The sequence below is a fragment of the Manacus candei genome, unplaced genomic scaffold (genome assembly GCF_025592945.1).
Source record: "Manacus candei isolate 608988 ecotype Guabito, Panama unplaced genomic scaffold, ASM2559294v1 h1tg000020l, whole genome shotgun sequence".
Taxonomy (NCBI): Eukaryota; Metazoa; Chordata; class Aves; order Passeriformes; family Pipridae; genus Manacus; species Manacus candei.
The window spans coordinates 1,682,133-1,707,304 of record NW_026138068.1 but is presented as its reverse complement, the minus strand read 5'-3'; the positions used below and the strand labels follow the sequence as shown (position 1 = coordinate 1,707,304).

General features: G+C 44.9%; 1 protein-coding gene across 4 annotated transcripts in view; it reads left to right on the top strand.

Moving 5' to 3' along the window:
* Nucleotides 1-302: 302 nt before the first annotated feature.
* Nucleotides 303-25,172, top strand: part of KIAA1671 (KIAA1671 ortholog) — a 71,214-nt gene continuing 46,344 nt past the window's right edge. The window contains exons 1-4 of one of the 4 annotated variants that reach the window (XM_051785538.1): nucleotides 303-657; nucleotides 1,513-1,586; nucleotides 22,080-22,202; nucleotides 22,901-24,548. In XM_051785538.1, the coding sequence (XP_051641498.1) occupies nucleotides 22,954-24,548 (1,595 nt within the window). In that variant the 5' untranslated portion in view covers nucleotides 303-657; nucleotides 1,513-1,586; nucleotides 22,080-22,202; nucleotides 22,901-22,953. Of the gene's footprint in view, nucleotides 658-1,512; nucleotides 1,587-1,634; nucleotides 1,815-12,584; nucleotides 13,897-22,079; nucleotides 22,203-22,900; nucleotides 24,549-25,172 lie in introns of those variants that run through there. The other 3 variants (XM_051785536.1, XM_051785537.1, XM_051785539.1) reach the window with 3 other exon arrangements.

Below are 25,172 nucleotides of genomic sequence, written 5' to 3'. Positions count from 1 at the left end.
TGATGGGATCCCCTCTCAGTCTCCTCCAGAGTAATCAAGCCCAGCTCCCCCAGCCTCTCCTCGTGAGGGAGATGCTCCAGACCCTTCATCATTTTTGTGGCCTCTGCTGGACCCTCTCCAGTAGTGTTTCTTGTAGTGAGGAGCCCAGAACCGGACACAGTAAAATAATCTTGTCGCATCCCATTTTACACCACCTTCCCTCCTCCAGCCGCTCGCCCTCAGGACGCGGGACCGGGACTCGAACCCGCGTCCCCCGCACGGAGCAGGTGGAGCGGGGCGGGGCCAATCGGGCCGCGCTGTGCGGGGGGGGCCCCGCCCCGCGCCCGGACCGCGCGGTCGCCATGGCAACAGCGGCGCTTCCCGCGGGGCCCCGCGGCCGCCGGGGCGAAGGGGCCGGACCGGCACCGGGGCGGGACATTCCCGCCTCCCTCCACCGCCTCCCGCCGCCTCGCAGCCCCTCACCCGGGGGAACGCGGAGGGCCGGACCCCGCCCCGCCTCGCTCCGCCCCCGGCCGTGCCCGGCCGCCGCTCGCCGCCGCCGCCGCCGCGGGGGAAAGGCCGCTGCGCTCCCAACTTCACGCAACTTCCCCGGTGCGGCGGAGCCGGCGCAGCCCCGCGCCCGGTTCTTCCTGCGGGAGCTGCCGGTGGCTTGGCTGGGTAAGTGGCGGTGGGGAGCCCGCGGTGAGAGGGGTAGGACAAAGGCGGCCGGTGCTCGCTCGCCCTTGGGGCCGACGCGGGACCACCGTCCGTGTGCCCGGGGCTGGCGGGCGGCGCGGGGCGGGCCCCCGGGGCGCTCCCGGGCCGGCGGGTGCCCGCGCTGCTCCCGCATGGCCCCGCGCCCAGGTGTCGGACCCCTCGCTGCTGCTTTCTCACTGCGTCAGAGCCAGGGCTCGTGTCCCTGTGTGCTAAAAAGAGGTAAAAAGCCTTCCCCCTTCGGTGCTTTTAATTCAGTGGCTGGAGGTGAGGATGGGGTTGTAGGTGGTTTTGGTGGCTGGCGGGGATGATGCGCTGGTGGTTCTGGGGATTTAGAGCGTTATTTTGTAATCCAGGAGGGCTGCAATTATCTGTTCCTCGCTGGATTAGGGATGATAATGTGCTTGGAGGTCTTAAATGGACAAATAAAGATGTTATCCCCCCTTCTCCCTCCCTGGTTTACAGCCGTGTGGCTGCTCCTTGGGCAGAACAGGAGGGATTCAGGCATTCCCGAGAATGGTATGTGACTCCTTTATGCCTTGGGTTTCAGGAAATATGTTACCTGCTCTTTAAAACTACTTCTAAGTGCCGGTTTGAGGTCATCACACTGGTTCTTTTTAATTGGGGATGCGCATAGCTTTTATTGTTGGCATTGTATGTATAGAATCGTAGAATCCTAGCATGGTTTGGTCTGGAAAGGATCCTAAATCTCATCTCATTCCACACCCCCTGCCATGGGCATGTAGGGTGGACAGATTTGTGTTGTTCTCATGTTACTCAGCTCATTTGTCCGTTTTTCCTCCTAACTCCAAATCCAAGTGATTTACCTGTGCACAGAGGGATGTGGAGTTCTGCTTCTGGGTGGAATTACTGATCCAAAAGATCACGTGGAGGTCAGTTCCGAATTCCCTGAATTTACACGGAGTTCTGCTCTCGGATTTGGGAGGGAACAGCGCCGGGATTCTGAATGGGAGAAGCTAATCTGTGAAATCCCAGAATTTCCTGTGTGGTGCTGCGTGGAGTCGGGTGGAAAGCTTTGCCTTCCTGAGCCTGCCTGCAGCATTGTTGCTGTTCTTGCCTTTCTCCCGTCTTGAGGTGGGAGATTAATCCCGTGGATTCAGGTATTGACTTGACTTCTATTTCTGTGGCGTAATCCGTGTGACTCTGATTTGTGGGGGGGGAATGGGATTAAGGGAAATCACAGTTGGCAGATGGCGGAGCTCCTCTGTGCCATTAGGAGAAATCGTAACCTTTGATTATACCTACAGATCTGATTCTCTGGAGTTTGGCAGTAGAATTGCATTCCAGATCAAATATTGCTCGTGATAAAATACCGGGATCGCGTTAAAGGAGCTGCAGCAGTTGGTGTTTTGTCCAAACTGGTGCTTTACTCCAGGGTGGTAATTGCAGGCAATTTTCCCGGTCGGCTGAGAGGTAAACTCTGTTTCCAGGGTAACTGGGAAGTTGTTCAGCTGCTTCTGAGGTACTTTTAGCCAGAACTGAAGGTTGTTGGTATTTTCTTTTCCTTGTCTCTCCTCCGCAAACCAGAAGGATTTGCATCTTTCTAACAACCAAATGAAAACGGGAGTTTTCTTTGTTTCCCTGTGACGTTGGCAGGGTGTGGTAGGGAAGCAGACAGTGTGTGGCAGAAATGCTAATAAAGTTGCCTGGCAGCTTAATCCAGGTAAAGATTTTCTCAAAAAAAAAAAAAAATCTTTCAAGAATTTATAAACTTTTTTCCCCCTTCTTTTGGGTTTTTTGTTAGGCTTTTCTTCACTGCATGCTATGCCCTTTCCTGTAAAAAATGTCAAGGATTTTTATTAGCAAGTAAAGCTATAAAGCCTTTATACTTTAGAATAGTTAAAGAGGTAGTAATCCTATTTAACCAGAAGTTGTAGCGTGTAATTTCGTTTTGATAGGTGTTTAGTTTATTGAAAATAGATATGTAAACTTTAGTCTGTTTCAGACGATGCCCTGAGCTAATTCCAATGTAAATGTTTTCTTTCCAATATATAGAAGACTTAGAATAGAGTGGCTCTGGAGTGTCACAGTATGAAAAGTCCCTAAAAGAAGGCAAATTCTAGGACTGTGTCCAATTCAAAGACGCTCGTTTGTCATTTTTTGCTGTCTCATTTTATATGTGGCAGTAAAGGACATGCACGGCCCCAGCCCCAGGGTTGTGCTCACGCTGCAGTTCTGGAGCTGCTGGTCTTGTGGCAGGAGAAAGGGCAGAGTACCCATCTGTGCTCCTCCTCACCTGGATCTGGACTGATGAGATACCCATGGATTCGGAAAATTTCCGTGTCTGATGACGAAGCAGTTTTTCCCTCTGCCGTGCTGGGGCTTTGTGTAGCTGCAGTTTGTTTTTTGGGCTTTTTAAATTCTGTTTTCAGCCACGTGCAGCTCTGTCACCTTGGAGGCTGATTGAGCCCTTGTGTGTGCAGACTCCCCCAACAGTGGCAATATGGTTCCTGAATGCCTCATTTCTCCCAAAAGGAAAAAAAAAAAGCCAGTTACGACTTGGAAATAGGTTTTATTGAAAGAAGGAATTCCTGACTTTGTGTTTGAGGGGTTTACCGGTCCTTCCTGCCCAGTGGGCTCGAGGTGACGTTCAGACCACACGTAAAAGAAGCAAGTCCTGACCAGCAGGTCCCAGGTGGAAGGTGGACGGAGAGCTCTGGTATTCCTACACCTGGGATTCTTTGCACAGCTCTGTGATTTTGCTTGGGTGTTGTCCTGGACTCTGCTCCATTCAGCAGTTCTGTTTCTCTGGCTACTAGATAATTTTGAAACCAGTCCTGTCACCTCCCTTCTCTTTCACACGTGCTTGGTTACTGCAGAGTGCAAAAGGAGCTCTCTCCTTGGTGAGGAATGTGTTGCTGTTCATTGCCTGGTCCCTTCTTGGGATTAGTCTGTGTTTGATTGTTGGTCATGGAGCTTCCTCCTTTCTGGTAGGTTTTCCAAGTATCATCAGAATGAAACTGATAAAGCTCCTAGTGATTTTTCTGTCACTGAGTTTGTAAACAGAGGTCAGAAAACTTCCCATAGTCTTGAAAATTCAGTGTAGTGGTCCTTTTGGGGAGTGCTGTGCAGATCAGGGGCACAGGGCTGGGGATCACGTTGGAGAGGATTACTCCGAGTGTGTCAGTTAGGGACACGGTACTGTTTTGACTCTCTCCCATACCTTTGCCTGCTCATGTGTTCAAAACCTGCACTGCTTTCTTATCGAGATGTCTCATGGATCAAGGTATTTCTCTAAGACTTGGCATGTTTTCTCAAATTGATATTCCACAGATGCTGATAACTCGGCATTGCTCACTATCCAGTGTGCTGGGTAGTCAGTGAAAAATTTGACTAGTAAAAGGGTGTGTCTAAATGCAGATTTGGAATGTCTGCATCAAGTTATGTCTAATGTCACTGTTCTTTTCTTATTTTCAAGCTGTTTCTTATAGGATATTTTCCTACATGAGGTTGGAAGTAATTCCCTTTCCTAGCTGGGTGAATGTACATGATGCTGTTGGTTGTAGGGAGGTGTGCAGTGTCTTAGGAAAGAAATTATTAACATAAATGAGCAGAAAGACCAAGGTGGGTGCAGCTTTTGGGGCTCCTTGTTCAATTCTCAAGTAGCAGCATTTGGGAGGAAAGGACCATTTCAGTGAATCCTTTCCAGAGCCATTCACGGAGCAGGAGATCCTGCTGTGAGCCGTGAGCTGCTTGGAAAAGCGAGACTGAAATGCTTAATCCTGCAAGCCCAGGCATGAGGCTTGTGGTGATGCTGTGAGCCCAGTCTGTATCACTGGTTTGTGTCTGATGCACAGGGGTGACTGGAACCTGGGAATGTTGCAATATTTTAGGTGTGTTTTTGGTTTGTATGTAGGGATCGCCCGAAGACATCATAAGGCAAAAGCCACAGACTTTCTGCTTTTGCTTCAGAAATCTGTTTAAATGAAGAGTCCCTGGTTGTGGCAGTAGCCTTTGCAGTGTAAACCACTGCGTGTTTGCCTTGAGCTTGCAGCCAAAGGGACTGGAATAATAGTGTTGGGAGAGCTGTGGAATTCCCTGTGCAGCAGAGTAGTCTTGAATCCTAATCACGGCCCTCTGAGTGACCACAGGCCTGGTAGTTTTAACAGCTTAACTGGAAGACATTATGCTTGACATGCTCTAGATGCACCTGCCCCACACAGCTGAATATACAGACTGTTCCTAGCCACGTTCAGGAATTGGCTGTGGATGTGCTGCCAGTGAGATGGGACTGTTAGGCTCTGATTCCGAGGAGATGCTCCACTTGCTAGATTGGAAGAGGTGGAGGAACCTGACTGCTCTCGTCCTTCATTGCCTCTCAGTGACCTTGAAGGACATACATGAACTTCTTTCTGAACTCTCAGGCCTTTCTTTTTCAAGCTGTGTTCTAGGAATAATTAAGAAAATAACGAGCAACAAATGAAAACCAGAGCAAGTCAATTACTGTTTGCCTCAAGTGGGCTTCAGTGGGTGAAGAGGACTTTCCATGTCTTGGCTTCTGTTAACTGGCAGGAAAAGAAAAACCTAGATATTAAATGTTATCAAAACACATTAAATGTAGTGTGGTGACTGTTCTATCTTTTTGCACCTTTTGGTTAAAAAATATTACTAATGCTTCCCTTGTTTGTCTCCTGACTGGTATGACCTGAATGTCTGATCACAAAGGGATATTTAAGTCTACGGGGTGATAATTTTCCTTAGGCCTAGGCTTAAATAATCCAGACTCTTAAAATTAAACTGTTGATGGAAGCATACTTAATCTTTAGATTTTCTCAAATCAAGGAGGCTTATTTTCTTGCTTCTCCCTGTCTTTGGTTTGCCCTGGGAATATGTAATGCTGGAACTTCTGCAGACAAGGAAGCTTTCAGGTAGTTTGGGGGTATTTTCCAGTGCATCTATATAAATAGATCATTAATACATATTTTCACAGTTCCTGAATGCCTTACAATTACGTTGAAACAATGAGAGTTGAATTTTCTGTTTATGCTCTTCGTCTCTACAAAACACACTTGAGGAGAGGAAATGAATTTTTTCTGAGGGTTGTGTGATTGCAGTGATGCAATTTGAGCAGTCCAGGACACAGAGGGTTATTATCCCAAACATTGCTTGTTTGTGGTTGAGTCACCTCCTATGAGCACACACTTAAACGCTGGGGGTTGGGGGGATCTGGGCTCCTCTAAAGCCACTTACAGGGCTGTTCATTACAAGTTCTTATCAGAATTAAGTGCCAAAACTTCCAGTTTTGGGCTAGAGTAAAGCTGCCGCTTGCCTGAAAGGAGATAGTGCTGGTCTTGCAGCAGTGTGAGAACTGAAAGCTTCTTACTCTTGTAGTAATTACGAGTCAGGATGGTCATTAGCCTGCTGTAATGAGCAGGAAAAGATAACAATCCAATTGCTGGAGGTTTGGTGTCTCCACAGCGTTCACTTGGAGGGAAGAAGTGTGTTCCTCCAAAGGGCGATGCCGCAGTGTGGGCATGGCTCGGGCTTTGTAAGTCTTGTCTTATTGCACAGAATTAGTGTGATCTCTAATGTGGGGTGGGAGGAGGTCTGAGCCTTGTTTCCAGGTCAAAACAGCCCTTTCATTTGGCTGGGGGCTGGGAATCACCATGAGCCGAGTGGGCTGTTAACTCCAACTCTGGGCTTGACCCAGTTACGGCGCGGCCGGCGGAGCTCCGGCGCGTTGGGAAGCGCCAGCCCAGGAATGGGGACTCCAGCTTTGCTGCAGGAGCAGCACTCGGATGTGCAGAGAAGATGGATGGCAAAAACAGAAGAAAAAGGAGTTAACTGCGTGGTGTTGTTCAAATCTAAACTACAGGGGTTTGGTGCACTGGGAAGAGGTGAAGAAGTGAACGTGTGAATGCTTTTTATTTCATTGTTTTTTTTTTTTTAATTCTGGTAGCTACAAACAGTTTTACCCTTTGTAGTTTCTAAGGGTAAAAAGCTGCCAGTGTTCTAGTGAAGTGCGTGAAAATAGGAGGCTTTGTGTTTGCTTTTACTGATGCAAACAACATTGTTGCCATACAAATCAGCCTCTTCTGTTTATATTTTCATAGTAACTGTTTTTTGTAGTCTCAGTATTGGTTAAATATGAGCTTTCTGTGCCTTTCAACAAGTGATGTTACTAAGCGTTAAGTTCTAAAACTGGTTATTCCTGCTGTCCTAAAACGAGGCTGATCTTTATTTTACAGAATTGATGAGACTTTGAAAGACACAAACAGGAATAGAATTTTTGTCTTTATTCTGCTCTTTTAATGAGCTCAGCTTTCAGTCTGTGTTAGGCCTGGCTGCTGTCTCAGTGAAGCCGTAGTACCGACGACTCCTCCAGGGAGGGAATTGTGCCAACATTTAAGAGGGATGTTTATCTGCTGCGAGGATGTTCAACCATACAAGGCTTTCAGTGGACAAAACTGCCTCATCCGTAACGAAAGCGCTCAGCCCGGCAAAGTCGGGATGTGTTTTAAACAGAGTTGGAATTTCTGGCCACTGGAATTGTTTGATATTTCATGAGAACAGTGGGAATTCTTCACTGAACCAAACGAGCACAGATGCCTTTTACAACGGGCCTTTCTGCTTGAGCTGAGCAGCTCGTCTGGCTTGCTCCTTTACTGAGGGACCTTGCAGAAATGTCCCTTTTATTATTGTTGTCAAACACTGTCTTACTGTATTGGCACTATTAAATGTCAAATATTAGCGTAGTCTGCCCTTAGAATGTTTTTAGCTACATGATGGTTGCAGAGTTGTCTAAATATCACCTATTTTTGCTGTACACTTGTACAAATGATGCAGGCTGGGCGTTTTGCATGTTCGAGCCTGCAGTAACAGTTATGTCCGAGAGAAGCTGTGGCTGCCTCATCTCTGGAAGTGTCCAGGGCCAGGTTGGACAGGGCTTGGAGCAACCTGGTCTAGTGGAAGGTGTCCCTGCCCATGGCTGGGGAGTTGAACTGGATGAGATTTAAGGTCCCTTCCATCCCAAACCAATCTGTGATTCCATAATAGATATATCGATTTATCCAAGTAATATTAAGCATTTCTAAAGCATGTTTGAATTTATGTATCATAATTCTTACAAGTCATTATAATGTTCAGTTTACGTTCTTCGCAGAATGAATATTGAAAAAAATAATGAAATCACTGCAGCTCTGTGGTTGCTGCCTGCAAAGGAGAGATTAAATGAATTGATCTGATTACAGCAATTTCCAGTAGGACTTCAGGTCTTTGTTACTCTCCTGAGTACATTTTAACTCGTAGGAAAGAGATGCTTGCTGTTGCTGCACCACTGTGTGGCTGCCAGAGAGGTTTCCACGTGTGTGACCTGCTCTCCTGAAACTTGACAGGGCAGGGGATGTTTCCTTGACTTCTTCCTCAATAGGGTCGAGTCTCAGAGCACATCGGAAACGCTCATCAATAGTTAGAGGTCAGCATTTCAAGAAGGTCAGGGAGGCTGTTTCTGCCTGGTGAGCATTATGCTAATTCAGTTGTTAAACATATTGGAATTGCGCTTCCTTTTGCTTCTGCAGTGCTTGCAGATTCCATCGGAGCCTTTGCTCTGCGCTCAGAGTACAGAGGGTTGGTTTTGGATGGGGAGAGGCTTTTCTTGTGTGCTGTTGTTACTCACGTGCAAGAAACTGGTGTGCAGATCTCAGTTTGAATCAAGTTCTTTGCATGAAATATTTGCTCAAATGACATCACTGTCATGTTGGTGCATATGCACAAGGAGCAAATTTAAGGAGATGATACCACAATGGAGAGGCTGAAGCCTTGTTGAAGCCTTGTTTAAGATGAAATATACATTTTCCTCTTCCAAAGACACTTTATTGAAGCACATGTGTAACTCAGGCCCTGGTACTGACACCTCTTACAAACAATATTGAGTGTTTTCTCTCATACTTGGTCTTGAATACTGGGAATGTCTGTTAGTATTGTTTCCTAACCAGTATGTGTAGTATCTTCAGAGATTATTTGTGATGTGTAAAGTAACGATCACACAGAGTGTTGTTTTTGTTGATATGGACTGTTGCATGCAATGTAGAAAGTAGTTAATTTGGAATCCAGTTTTTTTGCACTGTAGATTTATGACTGGCTAAGGTGGTGTTTGCACAAGCTTGGCTCTGTAAGGAGCTGCTTAGTATATTTTTTAGATTGTCTCCAAAATTCTTGTTTCAGTTCCAATGGGTTATTTTATTTATTTTTTTTTTAAATATAACAGCTTTAATTCCAGATTTGTACCCTTTGAAAATGCAGGAAATGGTTACTTAGAAGTTAAAGCTCTTGCCATCTTCTCTATTCAGCTTGGCTCCAGGAATGATTGTGCTCTCGTGTCTGTCACATCCTGTCTAATAACCATGGGAAGCTGGACTGGAACTGGGAGCATCATTACACCTCGAGACAGGTGGAGCCTTCCCACGAGTTCTTGGGGCAGGATGACTCCTGCTTCCCTGCCCACCTCCTGCCCAGGGCTAGTCTGGGTTTTTCTTAATGCTTTAAAACCCTTATAAACCGTGGCCTGCTCCATGCTCTGCTTGTGTCGGCTCAGTTGGACGCTGCGAGGCAGCTCTGCCCTGGAGATCTTGTGTCCCATTAGTGACACTGCTTCCACCAGGACTCAGTTGCTGATGGGAGCACGGAAAAAGCCTGTGAATATGGGAGAGGCCCCCAAACCCAGTACTTTGAGAACGTCTTGAGGAGCGTGGAGAAGGAGGTAATGAGGCAGGTGAGCATGTGGGAGCTTCAGAACTGCTCAGAGCACGTGGAAGGTGAAGGATACCATTTGGAGACTGGGCTCTCTGGGGGTTTCCTGCTCTGCTGCTCCTGCCAAGGGGCTGTTCCAAGTCCCTGGCATTGCTTTGAGTGCAGGTGCCATGGCCAGCATGGGATGGGCTCTGGTGTGGGGCTGTCTGAGCTCCTGAAGGCTGGGTTGTAGCTGCTAATTGCTTCAGAGAGAGAGAGTCAGCACCAGAACTTGTCTGCAAACAGTGACCAGAGTGTGCTGTTGGCTGATCCAACGGCCCTGCTCCTGCTTACATCTGGGGAGGAGGCTGGAGTGGAAAACTTGTTAAGGCATGAGTGTATATCTTAAACTATATAATTAACAGGAGGTTGTTTGTAACTGTTTAACCAATATTGGCTTTAAACCAACGTGCAGGACAGTATTTGGAATAGGTTGGTCTGGCTTTTATTAGGCATCGAAGTCTGTGGCTTTTATCATTTTGCTGCAGAGCAAACAGGCCACACACTCTGCCTGAGCACTGGGCAGGTTTGGTCAGGCAGAGCTCTCCCATCCTGTCTGTCTGCTTTTGTTTCACCCTGATTTTTGAACACTTTGGCTCTTGAACCTGATGAGTCCAGGAAGGGGAACTCAGGCTGATCGGGGCAATTCCTGGGCAGAGTTTGTGCCCGGTGTTTCACATGGACGTTTGTCCATAGTTTGCTGGTTGGCTCATACGGGATGAAACAAAATGAAAAAAGACCCAATTTTCTTCACTAAATGGGTATCTCCTGTTGGCTTATCAAGTCTCAAAGCTGCACATTACTGGAAAATCAAAAGAAATTATATTTTGTGCCTAAATCCTTTCTGAAGTGTTCTCCACTGGCTGCTGTCTCATGAAAGGTGTTGGGACGTGTGGATCTTTGATTTCCCTTGCCAACTTTGCAGCACTTTCCCAGCACACTTCATATTCAACTCCTTGGATTGGATTGGCTCTTGTTCTGTAAATGATTTGACTCAGGTGGGATTCCTCCTGCAGAAATCTTGGATGCAGTGCCAGTTGTTTTCATGACTGCTTTGTGCCACTGTTTGAATTTGCAGATTTGTAACAAAAAGGCCAGCAAGGGAGTTGGCTCAGCAGATTTCTCAGTAGCTGCCAGACTTACTGTGCCTCTTGAGGTCGGTGGACATGTTTTGTGCCTTCCAGAGGTATCCAAGAGTGTTACTGGTGAAGCTAAACCCGGGATCAGTTGGTCGTGCTTTGCTGAGTGGCTTTGTGGGGGTAACGCGGACAGAGGTGGGGAGCTGGGAGAAGTCAGTGTATCCTGGTTTTGTTTAGGGTCAGATTTCAGTCAAAGGAACCTTCTTTGTAGTAACTTCAGAAAGGTGTTTCTAAATTCACTGTGAGTTCATTCTCAGGTTACTAAATCCCTTCCTTGGATATGCCCTGAGAAATTCAGATCAGGTGCCAGGGCAGCTGTAATTGTGGTGTGAGTGTGGCTGGGTGGGGGTGATTTGAGGGAAGCTTCTTGGTCTGGGTGCTCATGGACAAGTGAGTACTTTTGCCAAGGTGTTCAGGTCTGGATGAATTGGTGAGAACATTCCTGTGATCTTTCATTCCTCCTAATTTTTGTTGAGCTCCAAAATATGCCTGTGTCACCTATTCATTATTATCTTGCCTTAAAATATAGGTAATCTCTGCACTTTACCATGCATTTGAAGTGCATTTATGCATATTATCTTCTATCCTCATTTTGATGTGTTAGAGTGCTTCTGTGGCCTCTGTGCTTAAGAAAGTTAAAAAATCCCTACTGATCACTTGTGGTTAAAAATGCCCTTCTGTGCCAAAGCTGTGATTGTGGTTTGAGCAGCCCTTGGGGTTCCCTGGGCCTCCCTGTCCATGTGCTGGACATGGGGATGTTCCACACGAGTTCTTGTGCACATCCAGACACTCCCAGGTTCCCAGTGCCACCGTTTGGATTTCAGAGCTGGTTTTTTATACTTCAGATATTCTTTTTTTCTTTCACCCCCCTCAATAAATATGTTAATGTTTGTAGTGCCTGAACTGTTGTCTTTCAATTAATAGGCAATTTTTCTCTTTCTGTGCTTTCTCAAGCATGTAGGGAGATGGAGGGGATTGTTTAGTAGTCATAAAGCTTCTAGATAATGTGTTATCAATAATTCATTACAGGCCTTGATTTTGCTGAGTAATGTTGTGTTTCTTAAGAACAAGCTAGTGTATGATGCATGTGCAGGCTTGTTGCTGTCAGAGTTCTTGGCTTAAAACATCCTTTTGTTCAGAAAGGGGAGAAATGCAGTGTCACTGCTCTGATTCCTCATAGTCACACACAACCCTCTGAGCTTTGTTCCATTCATGTCACTTTGGGGGGAGGGGAAGCTCCTTTGTGGATTGCTGATAACGAGAACCGGCTCCCAGGTAACAAAAGGAACACATTTACAAGTTGGTAAGACCAGTCAGTGGTTCTGAGGTGGGCATTTGCATTAATGGGGGAAACAACTATTTCCTGCATAAGTGAAAAGCCAGATGTGCCCACCGAAGGAAAAAGAGCCTTATCATCAAGGCGGCAGCAGCAGCTCCTCTGGCACGTTGTTGACAGAGCAGGATTTTTATGGTGTGCAGCTCAGGACCGTTTATTGATGCCTGACAGGAGGTAGCACCCTGCTGCAGCACCGGATCCTCCCCGTGCTGAGTACACACAGAAGAGATTAAAGAGCTGTCGGAACATTGGCAACAACCTGAGAGGCAAAAAAATTCATGTCTCAGTATGTCATTTGTTGTAGAGCAGAGGGTGACATAAGGGATTTTGTCCCAGGAGCGATAAATGCCGTGAAGTATTTGGCTTTTATACCAACATTTTATTTGACTCAGAATAGATCAACCCCCCTTGCTAGTCCAATTGTTTTTCAATATTTATGGGACGTGAGTGGAAATTGTAAATCTGAGGGTCATGTGCATTTGAATCCGAATAAGTTTTAATGGCCCCATCTGTATCCTGAAAGGCATGACTGGAGTAAAATTATTCCAGTTTAAGATTGTTAATAATGGGCTTGTTCAAAGTTGGGTCATCTTTTATGTAAAGCTTTTGAATTGCTGCTGTAGGAGCAGGAGCTGGGGCAGAGGAAGGTTTTTATCAGATAACTCACCTGCACTGTGCCTGGTGCTGGGTAAACCAGCGTTGTCCGTGCTGTGAGGTCTTGGCCAACTGGACCTGGGACTGAGGTTGGATTTTCAGTGTGGTCCGGCTGTTGATGAGGGCACTGGGAAGTTTCCCCCGGAGTTGATGCCAGTGACATGTAAGCCCTAGTCCAATTTCAGTTCTACTATTCCTCTCATTTTGCCTCAAATATTTTTGGATTATGGGGATGACATGTTAAAAATAGCCCATCATAAAATCTTGTCTGTGTTCACACATCCGAGAGAGCAATGTTGGGATCCACTTCTGCTGGCACACAAAGGAAGCCTGTGGGGAGCTGGGTTTGCCTTGACAGTGCCCGTCAGCCCTGTGCCTGCAGACCCGGGCTCAGGATGAAGGTCCTGCGTGGGGGATGCAGTTGTGTTGTTTACTAATGCCAGGTCTGCCAGTCTGTTGTCACAGTGCTTCTCTTCTCCACCAGCAACAGTGAGATATCATTATCTCCTCAGTCGTACTGCTGGGGTGCAGCTTCAAGCAGGCTTCATCTTTAGCACAGAGTTTGCTATGCCTTAGAGGAGTAGGCTTTGAAATTGTTGATTTGTTCATGGAACAGAATAATCTGTTCCTGGGAATCACCTCATCCAACCCTCTGTTTATCAGTGTCTTTCTCCCATGATGCTGCAGTTCATTTCTAGAGTAGTGCCTGGTACAAGTATTTTGGGCTTGAGTGTAGTTGCTTGTTGACCGAGCTTGTCTACATGTTTCTGCTATGACTAATCAATTATCTGAAAGGTAGACATGGGTGGACTGAATGGAGAAAATATTGTGAGACAATATTGTCTGTATTGACAGAAAACGTGTCATTAGCAGCCAAATCCAAAGCTGTTGAACACAGAGCTTTCTGCATATGATTTTTTTAAAATAGCAAGTGGAAAATCAGCCATCAGAGAAGACATATGATGGTAGATCTGTGAGAGCTGATGCAGAACATAAATGTTCGTATTGAGAATATGCAATGACAGTTTTCCCAGAGAGGCTGTGGAGTCTCCCTCACTGGAGTTATTCCAAAACCGTGCCATGTGCTGTGGGATGACCCTGCTGGAGCAGGGAGGTGGGACCAGATGACCCACTGTGGTCCCTTCCAACCTGAGCCAGTCAGTGATCTGTGATTTCTTTCTATCCAGGTGAAAGCCCAGGAGCACTGTAATCTATGGCAGCATCTCTGCTCGGAGTGTTTTATCTGTAGGTGGCACGTGCTCTTTGTGAATGAGTCTTTCACTGGCAACTGTGCAGCTTCCAAATCTGTCTGTCAAGACAAGTCAGGTATAAAACTAATGCACTGCAAATCTGCTTTCTTTTTTGCAGAAGCAAATGAATCTTAAAGCTTAGACCTCACATACAGATGTCAGTTGCTAGTTATATATACACACATCATTTTTAATCTGTTATGATTCTGGTCTTCTGTCACTCTGTTTCCTTTGTCCTCCACTTTTATGAGTTTGGTTTTTCTCCAGATGGTTAAACTGTTGAAGTGATCTCTCACTGTGTTCAGGGTAGTGCTGCAAGGCCAGTAGCCTCAGGTTTTCTTAAAATCTGGATGAAACTGCTTTGTTTTTCTCTCTGTATGTCAATACCTTAATTCCTTTTTTATCATTCAGATGAATGTATAAAGGCTCAGCATTTATAAATTAGTCTTGGCAACTCCACATCAATCACAGACCAGCTTGAGCTCGTACTTTCTGAAGCTGGTTTACTGTACCAAGCCACAAATGTGTTTTCCAGTGCTGGAAATCCTGTTAGAATTTGAGGAGGCAGATCAGAGGATTACGGGCTTTGTCCTTCTGACACAAAAGCACCTGCTGGGCATGAAGGCAAGCAGGAAATGCCATCTCACCTCATGCTATTTCTGTGGTACAGTGACCTTCAGAGGCTTGGTTTATATGAGACGATTCCTTCCCCCGATTCCTGCCCGGGGGCAGAGGGCCATGGCTAAGGTTTATTTCTGAAGCTTCACAGTGCTGTGAAGGCACTTGCCTATTTTTGTAATGAGTAGGTGGATTTTTTTTTTAATAAACCGAAGCCCACGGATCTGCTTCACTCGATCCTTTGACTTGCATTCCATGTCGGGTCAGCCAAGCCCCATCTCCCGTGGGAGTGCTGCACCTCCTCCTGTTCTCGTGGGCTTTGCCTGGTTCCACACTGGCTGCCAGGCTCAGCAAGGGCTTTCACTGCAGGGTGTTCTGATGGGCATTTTAGCTTCACCTTTGCTCCATGAAGTAGTTCTGATGTCAGTGTCCATGTAGTTTTCACCAGTGTTTGAGGAGGAAGCTGTCCCAGTCGTATCATTGCTGCTTTTAAAGCATTTGCAGCAGCTGGTAGCTCTGAAGGCAACGAGTACAGTGGGTGAAACAGAAAATCCAGTGGTGATATCTATGTTCTGTCAGCCCCAAGATTGGAGACAGTTTTCCTTAGTCTTCCCTTGCTGCCAAGAGGACGGGAAATATGCACAGTTACAGTCAATATTTCCAGGTGTGGGTGGTCTCTAAGCTCCCTTTACTGCTGAAACATGGTACCAAGCATGGTATTGTGTAGGGGAGTATCAAAGAGAAGAATACCAGAGTTGTTTTTCAATCCCATATTTCTGTCTGTGCTGCAGCTGGCTCATCTATCTCCTTGCTCTCCTTCAGCTGTGTCCATGGTGTCCTGCCAAATGAGAGTATTCCCACCCAAAGGTGGAGCCTCTGGAGAAACACAGCCCTGCCTCAACTCTGGGGGCTTTGGGAAAGCACCACTTTCCCAAGGTCAGAGGGATCAGTAGCTCCTGATGTATTTCTCAAACAATAATGAGCCAAACTTCACCTTTCTAAAGCAAGGTCATGGAGACCGTACACTCAAAGGAGATATAAATAAAATAGTGTGTGATTAATGCCATTGTATTCAGGATATGCAGCATAAGAATATGAAAAAGACACAGCCAGGGATTTAACCCAGTTCCTTCAGAATCTGTGCAGAAAAACTTACTCTAATCAAAATTTATTTTACATACAGTTAAAAGTGAAGTTCAGCTTCCTGCAACAAGAAGACCACGTTAAAATTAACCAGGAGAAGGTTTTATGATGATTCTGAAAAGGTTTTAGGAGAAATTTGTCAGGTTGCAAATTGAAGTCTCCACCCTGCGATGTGTCCAGGACATGACCCTGTTGACCTTTGGGAGCTGCAGATAGAATAAAGTTCTCCTTGAAACGACCAAACATCTTCCTGGAAGAGCCTTAATTTGACTTCTTTATCTTTTTTCAGTTTTTCTTGCTTGTAGCCAAACCTGGTCATTAATATTTCATCTGGCACGCAATGCAGTTGTTTCTGGAATGTCTTTTTTTCCTCTTGAACTGCATGGGGAGGTTATTTGCAGGTCTTGTTTGTGGGTGAAATGCATTTACAAGGATAAAACGTAAAAGAACATTAGCAGGACTTGCAGCTGACCACAAAAGCAAAGGTTTGATGACTGGAGCAAACAAAACAGCACTCAGAGGCCTGCTGGGAATACCGACCTTCCGCACAAACCCACTTTTAGCCTCACTTTAGCCTTATCCCATAATTCATCTTGTCCTGCAGAATGTCATCCTCTGCTGGCAGAAATCAAGATTTTGCTTTTATTCCCTATTTCAACTGCCAGAAGAATTGGACTTTCTGAAAATACCCACCCACTAATGAGCCGGGTGGAATCCCTCATGTGGAATGCTGGCTGGAAGTAAGAGATGATTCACGTGGGAGGGTGAGGATATGCAGCTTCTGGTACCAAAAAATGGTGATTCACCAACATTTCAAAGCATTTTTCCTTTGGTTGGGGTTTGTTCTAGCTCGGACTCAGGAGATTTTCAAACAAATTAAACCCTCTGTAAAACTGGGAAAGCAAAAGAGTTTCCTGTGAAACTGTCAATGAGAGGGTTGTAGAGAAGGAGATTATGGAGGAATGGGATGTAATGAGGCAGTTGTGCAGGTTGAAGGAAATGCCAAGTGTGCTGTTATTCCCTGTGCTCTTGGGGGAGTCTCTATTGAGGAGAACATGGTGTACAAAGAGGAAATCTTCAGCCAAGAGTCAGGCTTGCGTGAAGTGGATCTCAGCAGAGAATTAGTTGCCCTGAGTTTTCTATAGAATGGTGGTCATTGCCCCCAAAACTTAGAGTGCAGAAATTTTTGGATCTTAAAACCCAAAAAAGGGTAATCAATAATAAATCTGTGGTCGCGAAGTGGACCTTTTTAAAGGCTGACATTCTGAAACTGTTTTCCAGACACAACTGGAGCGATCGGCCCCTTTTGTTGCATTGATCCTGTTTGGTTACGTTTCGTAAGTGACACAGACATTGTTATGAAAATAGCAGTGGCTGACACTGTGGAAGCAGACTATTACATATAATTTTTTTTCCGAAGTCATTCCTTCCAGACTCATCTCTGCCTCACAAATTCAAGGAAATATGGAGGATGACTCCCTGTGCCCCGCAGCCGTCATGGTGTGTTTTGTCTCGATTACACACAGTTGCATTTTGCTGTTGAGTTGTGTTTTATCTTAAATTAATCATAGAATCTCAGACAGGTTTGGGTTGAGAGGGACCTTAAAGGCTATCCCATTCCACCCCCTGCCATGGGCAGGGACGCCTTCCGCTAGACCAGGTTGCTCCAAGCCCCATCCAGTCTGGCCTTGGACACTTCCAGGGATGGGGCAGCCGCAGCTTCTCTGGGCAACCTGTGGTGGTGCCTCATCACCCTCACGGTGTTTTTCCATCTCAGCTCATTGTCCTCCTGCATCAGGAATGTGCTTAGATTCATGTTGACCATTACATGGACAAGCCAGTGTTTTTAATACTGAATTTTTGCTTTAATAAGCAAATGTTGTGGCCCCTGTGGGGCCAGTTTGAATTACTGAAGCTGCAGCTCTATAATTTGTTACCCTTTTTAACTGCTTGACCTTTGCAGCGTGCAGATTAAAATACAAGGTGTAAAGTTCTCACCCTGGTACTGAGATGGCAGCACTTAATGGAAAGCCTTGTTGAAAATATTTTGGTTCTTCAGTGCGGCTGGATCTGGGTGAAGCTCTGGCAGGTGATGATGATTGTTATGCAATTGTACTGGCAGGAGCAATTAGAGGTTTACAAGTGCTTGTAAATGCTGCTATTTATAGGATGGGCACTTCATTTAACCAAACTAATCTTTTCTCAGTGGGAGGAAATGTCAGAGTGGAGAATTTCATCCCTGGGCTGGGATTGGACTGTAATGTCCAAAAGAACAGTGTCTTTTTTTTTTAAAACAAAAGCACTAGAGGCTTCCAAGAGACCTGCACATGGGGAATGGAGAAAGGAGGTTTTAAATTTTGCAGTGCTTTGGAATTTTAATATTAATGGTCTATGGGGCTTTGCAGGTTATATCTGGCTTGCAAGATTTGGGATAGGTAGTTTTAGTTCTCAACCTTCAGGCTTTGATTATTTAGAAGTGAAACTGAGTTTCTTACTGTGAATCTGGGAAAAGATAACTTGAATGCATTTTGGTTTTACTTTGTGAATGAATTTTTCTGGGGATATTTTTAAGAATTAGAGCCAGTATGACAGTATTCTTGTTAATCTTTCTCTTTGAGAGACCTTGAATGTCCTCTTAAATACAACTGATGGATCCCATTGCAGTGAATAATAATGTGAATCAGGCTTAAGCCCAAGAATAGAAAAGGCCTGTTTTTTACTGAATTACTTACATGATCTACTTGGTTATAAAAGTTTCAGAAAAGGCTTTCCCCCCCGTGTTTTATTTTGACTGTGCTGTAGTAAGTCATGCTCTTGTCAGTGCTCACACTCGTGGTCAAGTTATTCTGTTCTTCCTACGTGCCCAGTAAGTGATTGGATTAAATAAGAATTAGCAGAGCAGATCCCATCAGCATCTCTCCAAGTGTAGGAACCAGCAGCAGGAGGATTGCTTTGGAGAACTGACAGGGACTGCTGTGGACTGATCCGAGGGTATGGGCAGTGAGGACAGGAAGGAGAAAAGAGAGAAGGAAACAGCTTTTAAAGACTGAATCATTTACAACAGCGGGGCATCCCTTTTGTAGGAGGGATGAAATAAACCTTGGTTTATGGTCATCTGTTCCCAGTAGCTCCTGTGGCTCATGCCAGGGAAAACCTGTAGGGCAGGGGAATATGGAAGAATCCTGGAATTGCAGAGTAGTTTGAGTTGGAAGGAACATGACAGACCACCCAGTTTCAACCTCCCAACCATAGTCATGGGCAAAACTCTTTTTTCAGGAGCTGTTAATAGCTGTAGTTATACAAATCTCTTCCTGTATTTACACAATAAAGGGAGCAAGTTTTGTACAGTGGAAGCAGATTTGCTGATAAAGTTGTGTCTAAAGAAGAAAAACTTTGTGTTTGCTAATTTTCTATGGAGTAGTCTTAGTGCAAACAACCATGGATATTCACTGCTGGAGCCAGGCTTTCTGCATGGTTTCCATGTAATAAACTGGATTTTTGATGGGGTTTTTTTTTGGTTTTTGTGTGTTTCGGTTTTTTTAATAGCAGAGAGATTTTCTCTGTGCAATTTTTATGCTTTCCATCCTTAGAGAAGACAGATGGACTTGTTTATCTGCTGTGAGGTTCAGGGGCAGATTATAGATGATTTTGCTTTGTGTCATTTAAAATGTTCTTATTTATGAGCAAGGAAGTTGCCAATAATCACGTGATTCACGGTGGAAAAATTATCTGCAGGCTTCTGCTGTTGCCTTAATAGGCTTAAAGGAATTAGAAGTGATGTAAATAATAGTTGTGTGTGGAGGGTGGGCAAGTGCCAGCAACAAGGGTGTGTTTTGAGTAAAGCCCTTCCCGTGTGATTTTTTACAAAAATAACCCTGTGAAGTGAATAATCCATTTTGATTTCTAATTAAGAATGTTAATATCCTTTGTAATGATAGATCTTTTAATTAAAAATACAAACAACACCTCAGGGCATTAAGGTTTGAAGGCTTGGAGGAGCCTGGAGCAGTATTTGACTATGCTTCTCTATAAAACCCTGTGGAGGCTCAGCTTGGCCCAGGAAAAATCCCAGTTGCAGGTGTTTGGAAGCTGAGGAAGAGGAGCAGCAGAGAAGAGCCGTGCCTTGATGTACCAGAGTTTCTTTTAAAACAGGAAGTATTTCAGAAAGAATTTCAGTGCCATTTATAATTTGATTTGTGTACACAGAACATGCCCCAGCACAGCTGAGGGGAGCGAGGGCACAGCTTGGGCAGCACAAAGAGAAACAGTGCCCAGAGCCTGGGACAAGGGGGTTTGGGGGCTCTGGCACACGGGATGGGGACAAGCAGGGGACAGAGGGGCAGCAGGACATGGCAGCAGGGGCAGCTTGGCCCACTGTCCCTGGGCAGAGGAGGTCAGGGAAGGGAACAACAGGTTGTAGCTGACGATGAGGGATTTACAACTGTAGTAGTACGATTGCAGTAGTATTACTAAATATTAATAGCATCTGAAATCCTCCTGCAATTAAGTTTACGGTTGATCTTTTTAAATTGCCCAAAATTTTGTACATTGCCAGCTTAACTAGAGATATTTTGTTAGAGAGAAGTAGGTTTGTCTAAACTGAGATGCTTCAAAAGCACGACACGATGTCCAGTGTATATTATATGTGGCATTGATAATATGATTCCTCTTTATCAAATGTACTTTTTGAATCACAGGAGCCTTTTAGTTTTCAAAGTTGAGTGATTATTTTTTTTTCCCCAAAATATTTTGTTCTTTTTCAAATACTTGTCAGCTTTGGGCCCTGTATCTGTTACAGGGTATCTGAATTTAAAACCTGGCAACTGACTTCGGTAGATTATGTCGGGGAAAAATGAGGTCCTGTAAAGTTGGAGTGTGATGAAACTTAGGAAGGGGTAAATTGTGGGTTAGGAATGTTGGCTGGAGAAGTGTTGCACACTGTTAGCCAGGATTAGTTCTCTCATTGTATATTCACTGCCCCGCGTTCCGTTGAGGATCAAGTTTTAGTCCATTTAAGAAGCTCTGTGCTCCCTTCTTCTGTTCCAAAGAAAAGGAACTACAGAATGATAGGAGGGAACTTATTCTCAGGTACTGCAAGACAGATGCTGTTTCTACAGCTGGATTTTTCCCTTTGCAGTATTGCCTGTGAGCACTGCCCTCTTCCCAGCAACGATTCTGTTCCCTTCAGAGCACCTCCCAAACCTTTGCATCCTTGGAATGCGAGAGCATTTTAATCGGATTTTGGTGGCATTTCTTAGAATAAGGAGTGGGAGAGGGAGGAAGATTCCATGAAGATCTGTGAGACTGTGGAAGGGACAGATTGATGTGGATAAGCTGCTTGGGTTAGTGGCTATTTCAGAATGGCGAGGTCAGGGATGGCATCGGGGATAAGTGGTTGAGACAGAACTCCAAGTGGATTGGAAGATGAAAGGGAACGGGCAAGGTGAGCGGAGTTCATTTGCCTGCCTGAGAGAGGGAGCACAAACAGGGACAAAAATAAATCCCTGCATTTCAGTGCCAGTGTGGGCTAAGTCTGGTCAAGGGAAGCTGAAGGTGAAACAACCATTTCTGCAGACTGCAGACCCAGGAAGGCAAGATCCTGGTTGGGGTCTTTAATAATCACACAGAGGGAGCTCCATGCAGAATCTACAAATAAGTATATTTATATACTTATTCACACCAAAATAGGGCTGGTGAGAAGTGTCCTAAAGTGCCCTTGCAAAGGCTGCCCAAAAGAGACAAAAGGGTAGCAACCTAAAATTGAGCCCCTGCCTACAAAATACTGCATAAATTTCCTAAAAATAAAGAGTATGACATCCTTTAAAGGAAAAAAATCATCTAACCTTACCTAGCCACCTGCATCTGCTACAAATTTAAATATATTTTTCATTAGGAAAATTCAGGTTACTTCTTGTAGCTGAAATTCTAATTACTTCGGGTTTTCCCTCAACTCTGCAGTAAGAATTTAATTAGAGCCAAAGCTCTTCTCCTGTGTTTGCTGGCAGATGTTGGAGAAAATTGCTTTGTCATGGTAAAAGTCCCATTTTGATGGAAAATCAGCCGTTTGCAGGTCAGCTGCTCAGGTAGCACCTCACAGACTGCTGTCCCAGAAAGGAGCTTTGCAATAGAAAGTAAATTACAGTAATTGAGATTATAGTAATGCAGAGCTCTGTTTTAACCAGTGATTGACAGCACTTGGATTTGCAAGCAGTCTCTCTGAAATGTGGTTTTAACTGTGTTCAGATTTAGCATGTCTGCTGTGCAGCCTGAGTTATTGTCCCTTCACCTTTCTGTTACACATTTTAGTGGTATTTTCTTGTTGGTTCTTTAATAACTGTTTGAAAAATAAACATTTTTCTGCTTTATACAGTTCCATCAGGTGACTTTATGCTTGGGAACCAGCTTTTTTTTCTTTAAAATGCTCTGGATTTTTGTCTTCATGGCATTACCTGTATAGGTCTGGGTATGTGCCACACCCTGAACTCTGTTTATTTGCAGGTGAGGTCTGGGCAGTGTCTCTGCAGTGATTGCCTTTCCTGTCCTTAATGTGACAGAGCTCTTGTCACTATGAGAAGGGATTCGGGCTCCATGGGTTGGTTGCAGCAGCAAATGCAAATTATGGTAAGTGGGAGAGTGGGGATTTGTAGGATTATGTTTATTTGCATTGTTTAGTTCTGGGCCTTGGCTATTAGATAACAAATAACACCTGCAGTCACACTAATCCTGATATTTTTGGCAGTTTGAAAGTATACACTCAGTGCACCTGGCCAGCTGTTTCTGTTGTAAAGAAGAGTTGACATTTGTACATCAGTGTGGAATCTTGGAATGATTTGGGCTGGAAGGAACCTTAAAGCTCATACTGTTCAAATCCTGCCATGAGCAGGGACACCTTCCACCTTCCAGGTTGCTCAAAGCTCCATCCAACATGTCCTTAAACACTTTCAGGGATGGGGAAGTCCACAAGTTCTTTTGAGACCTCTGCTTCAAAAAAATAAATTAATTCATTCATTTCGAAGTGTCTCGGCATTTAAAATGTACTCCACCAATGGGACTCAGTGCTGTGCAGAGGCTCTTGCAGAATTTGTGATGCATTTGGTTGTTGGGCCAAATCAGTGAATAATGGTGTTTCTTGCTGTTTTTTAAAGGAAAAGGAACACTATGTCTTTCAGCGTGATACACTCTAGAAACAGCATCTCTGAAAGGCACCTTGATATGAGGTTGCTTCCTCTTGAATTTAAATGAGAATGATGATATTTGATCTTCATGCTGACTCTGCATCAATACTTGCATTTTTCTTTTTTTTTTTTTTTTTTTTTTAGATTCTTTTTCCTTGTTGGAGTTTTACAGTTCTGTTGGATGTGTAATCCCAGCTATGGCAACGAGAGTAGAAATAAGTTCTCCTTTGGCGTCTTTGACGGCGGTCCCTGACCTGACTGAGCTCCGGAGCGAGGACAAGGCGCAGCGTGTGTATGTCAGCGTGCTTTCGGACGCGAGCAACAAGGCCAAGGAGGCTTCTGCATCCCTGACTCTCGAAGAGAACAAGAAGTTTGGGAGTTCCTTGAGATCCGCAACGATGCCGTCGCTGGGATCGAGGCCGAGACTTTTCCCAAAGCCCTTTTCTAAAGAGAAACCTCCAGAGGCTTTTGGAAATGTTAAACCCCCTGTCCCAGCTTTCAGATCCAGCACTCGGATCAGAAAGGCCACTGAGGAGACGTCGTCTGTGAAGGTGTTGAGTGGAAATGTTCCTCCGTTAGTAGATCAGAAGGTGATTGAAACTGAAAATCAGGCTGACAGTGACGTGGTCACAAACATGACTTTCTACACTGGGCCCAGTGCCAACACGGTCATTCTGTTTGAGCCAGCGGGGCCAGAGCAGGCCAAGGTCAGCCTGGCCCAGGAGAAGAGGGCTCAGGACCGCAGAGGATTTGCTGCTCTGCAGACAAAGGACCTTCAGTGCAGTGTGAAGCTGGAGAAACCATCCGAGACATCCAGGAACCCTGAAGGATCTATCCATAGGCAGATGTCGTTTTCCTCCAGTCTCAGACCTGTCTCTTGGAACTCCCTCAAAACTGGGGAAAAAAAAGATGCCCGTGAAGTTCACCCAGGGGAGAAAAACAGTGATGATGCAAATAATCTCAACAATAAAGTTGATTTCTCTATTGATGTCCAGCAAAGGGCAAAACATAGACCAGTGTCTGCTATTTTTCTGGAATCCTTACGAGATCAAAAGCATCACACTGCGGAAGCTTCTGAGGAAAAATCTCCCCCGGAGAAATCTGGGGTTAGAAAACCAAGGCCTTTGTCCATGGACCTGACAGCCAAGTTTGAACATAAAGATCTTTCTTCTTGCAAGAAGACTTGTTCATCCCATGAAAGCAAGGAAAACGTATCCATAATTACTTTTACTGATGTGGGTTGTCATGATCAGTCTGAAATGGGGCCAAAATCGGAAGAAACTGAATTTAATAAAAGCAGTTCTTCTAAAACAAATTTGAAATGCAGTAGTCAGGACGTTGGCATTCTAAACAATGGGAAATACATGTGGGAAACAAAACTTAAATCTAAAAGTGAACAAATTGAGACAAACCCAGAAACAACTACTAACTTGCACAGTTCTGAAAGGAGCCCTGAAACAACCAGCGAAAGCAAAACTAATAAGGGGGTGAAAAGGGCAGATCAGAAGGAAACGTACACGTTTCTAGGCTGTGAAAGCCCTGCAGCTTCCTCGGAAAAAGAGAATAATATCTTAAGAGGAAGTGTCAAAAAACACATCAGTTTGTTTACTTCAGAAAATCCCAGTCCCGCAGTGGATACGGAGCTTCTCCCAGCGAGTGCCGAGAAGGAGAACAGGTGTGTGACCATCCAGCAGAGAATCAAGGAGCTGACAGCAGAAAACACTGACGTTAAGGCGGGGAACCCACGCAGGTCACCGCAGTCACGGCCGCTCTCCGCGGACCTCACAAAGCTGTAAGTTGCAGAGAAGTTCTGTTTAATCCTCTTAACTTCGTGTCGTTCGGTAAAACTTGCTCTCTCAAGTCCAGTAAAATAACTGATCATTTGGCTTCCACTGAATGTAGTTCTTTCTGCTGTTGTTCTTGAGCCCCTTTCCTGGCTTTTCGTACCCGAAAAGAGAGAAAAATTAATGAAGTGTGCTCTGACAACCAAAAGAAATAAATGAATCTGCTGATATTGTGGCCTTTGCATGCAGCTGTAACTGTAGATCCATGATTAACATTTCCTGTATTTTACAATCTTGAGGTGAGCCTGTGGAATGCCAGCTCATGGACTGGGAAGAAAGCAAAAGAATGGTCCTCCTGACAGTGGTATGGGGAGTCAGGATTTCAGGCAGGCAGGAGCCTGATTTCACTGCTGGGATCAAAATAAATAAATTTAACTGAGGCATGAGATTAACATCTCTTTTCACAGAATCATTGAGGTTGGAAAAGACCTCCCAAGATCATCAAGTCCAACCGTTGACTGATCACCACCTTGTCAACAAGAGGTTCATATAGTTCATATAGTTCATTATGTATCTCTGAATTTTCTACTATAACATAGGCTGCATAACTAACAGCTTTTTGGGAAGCAACA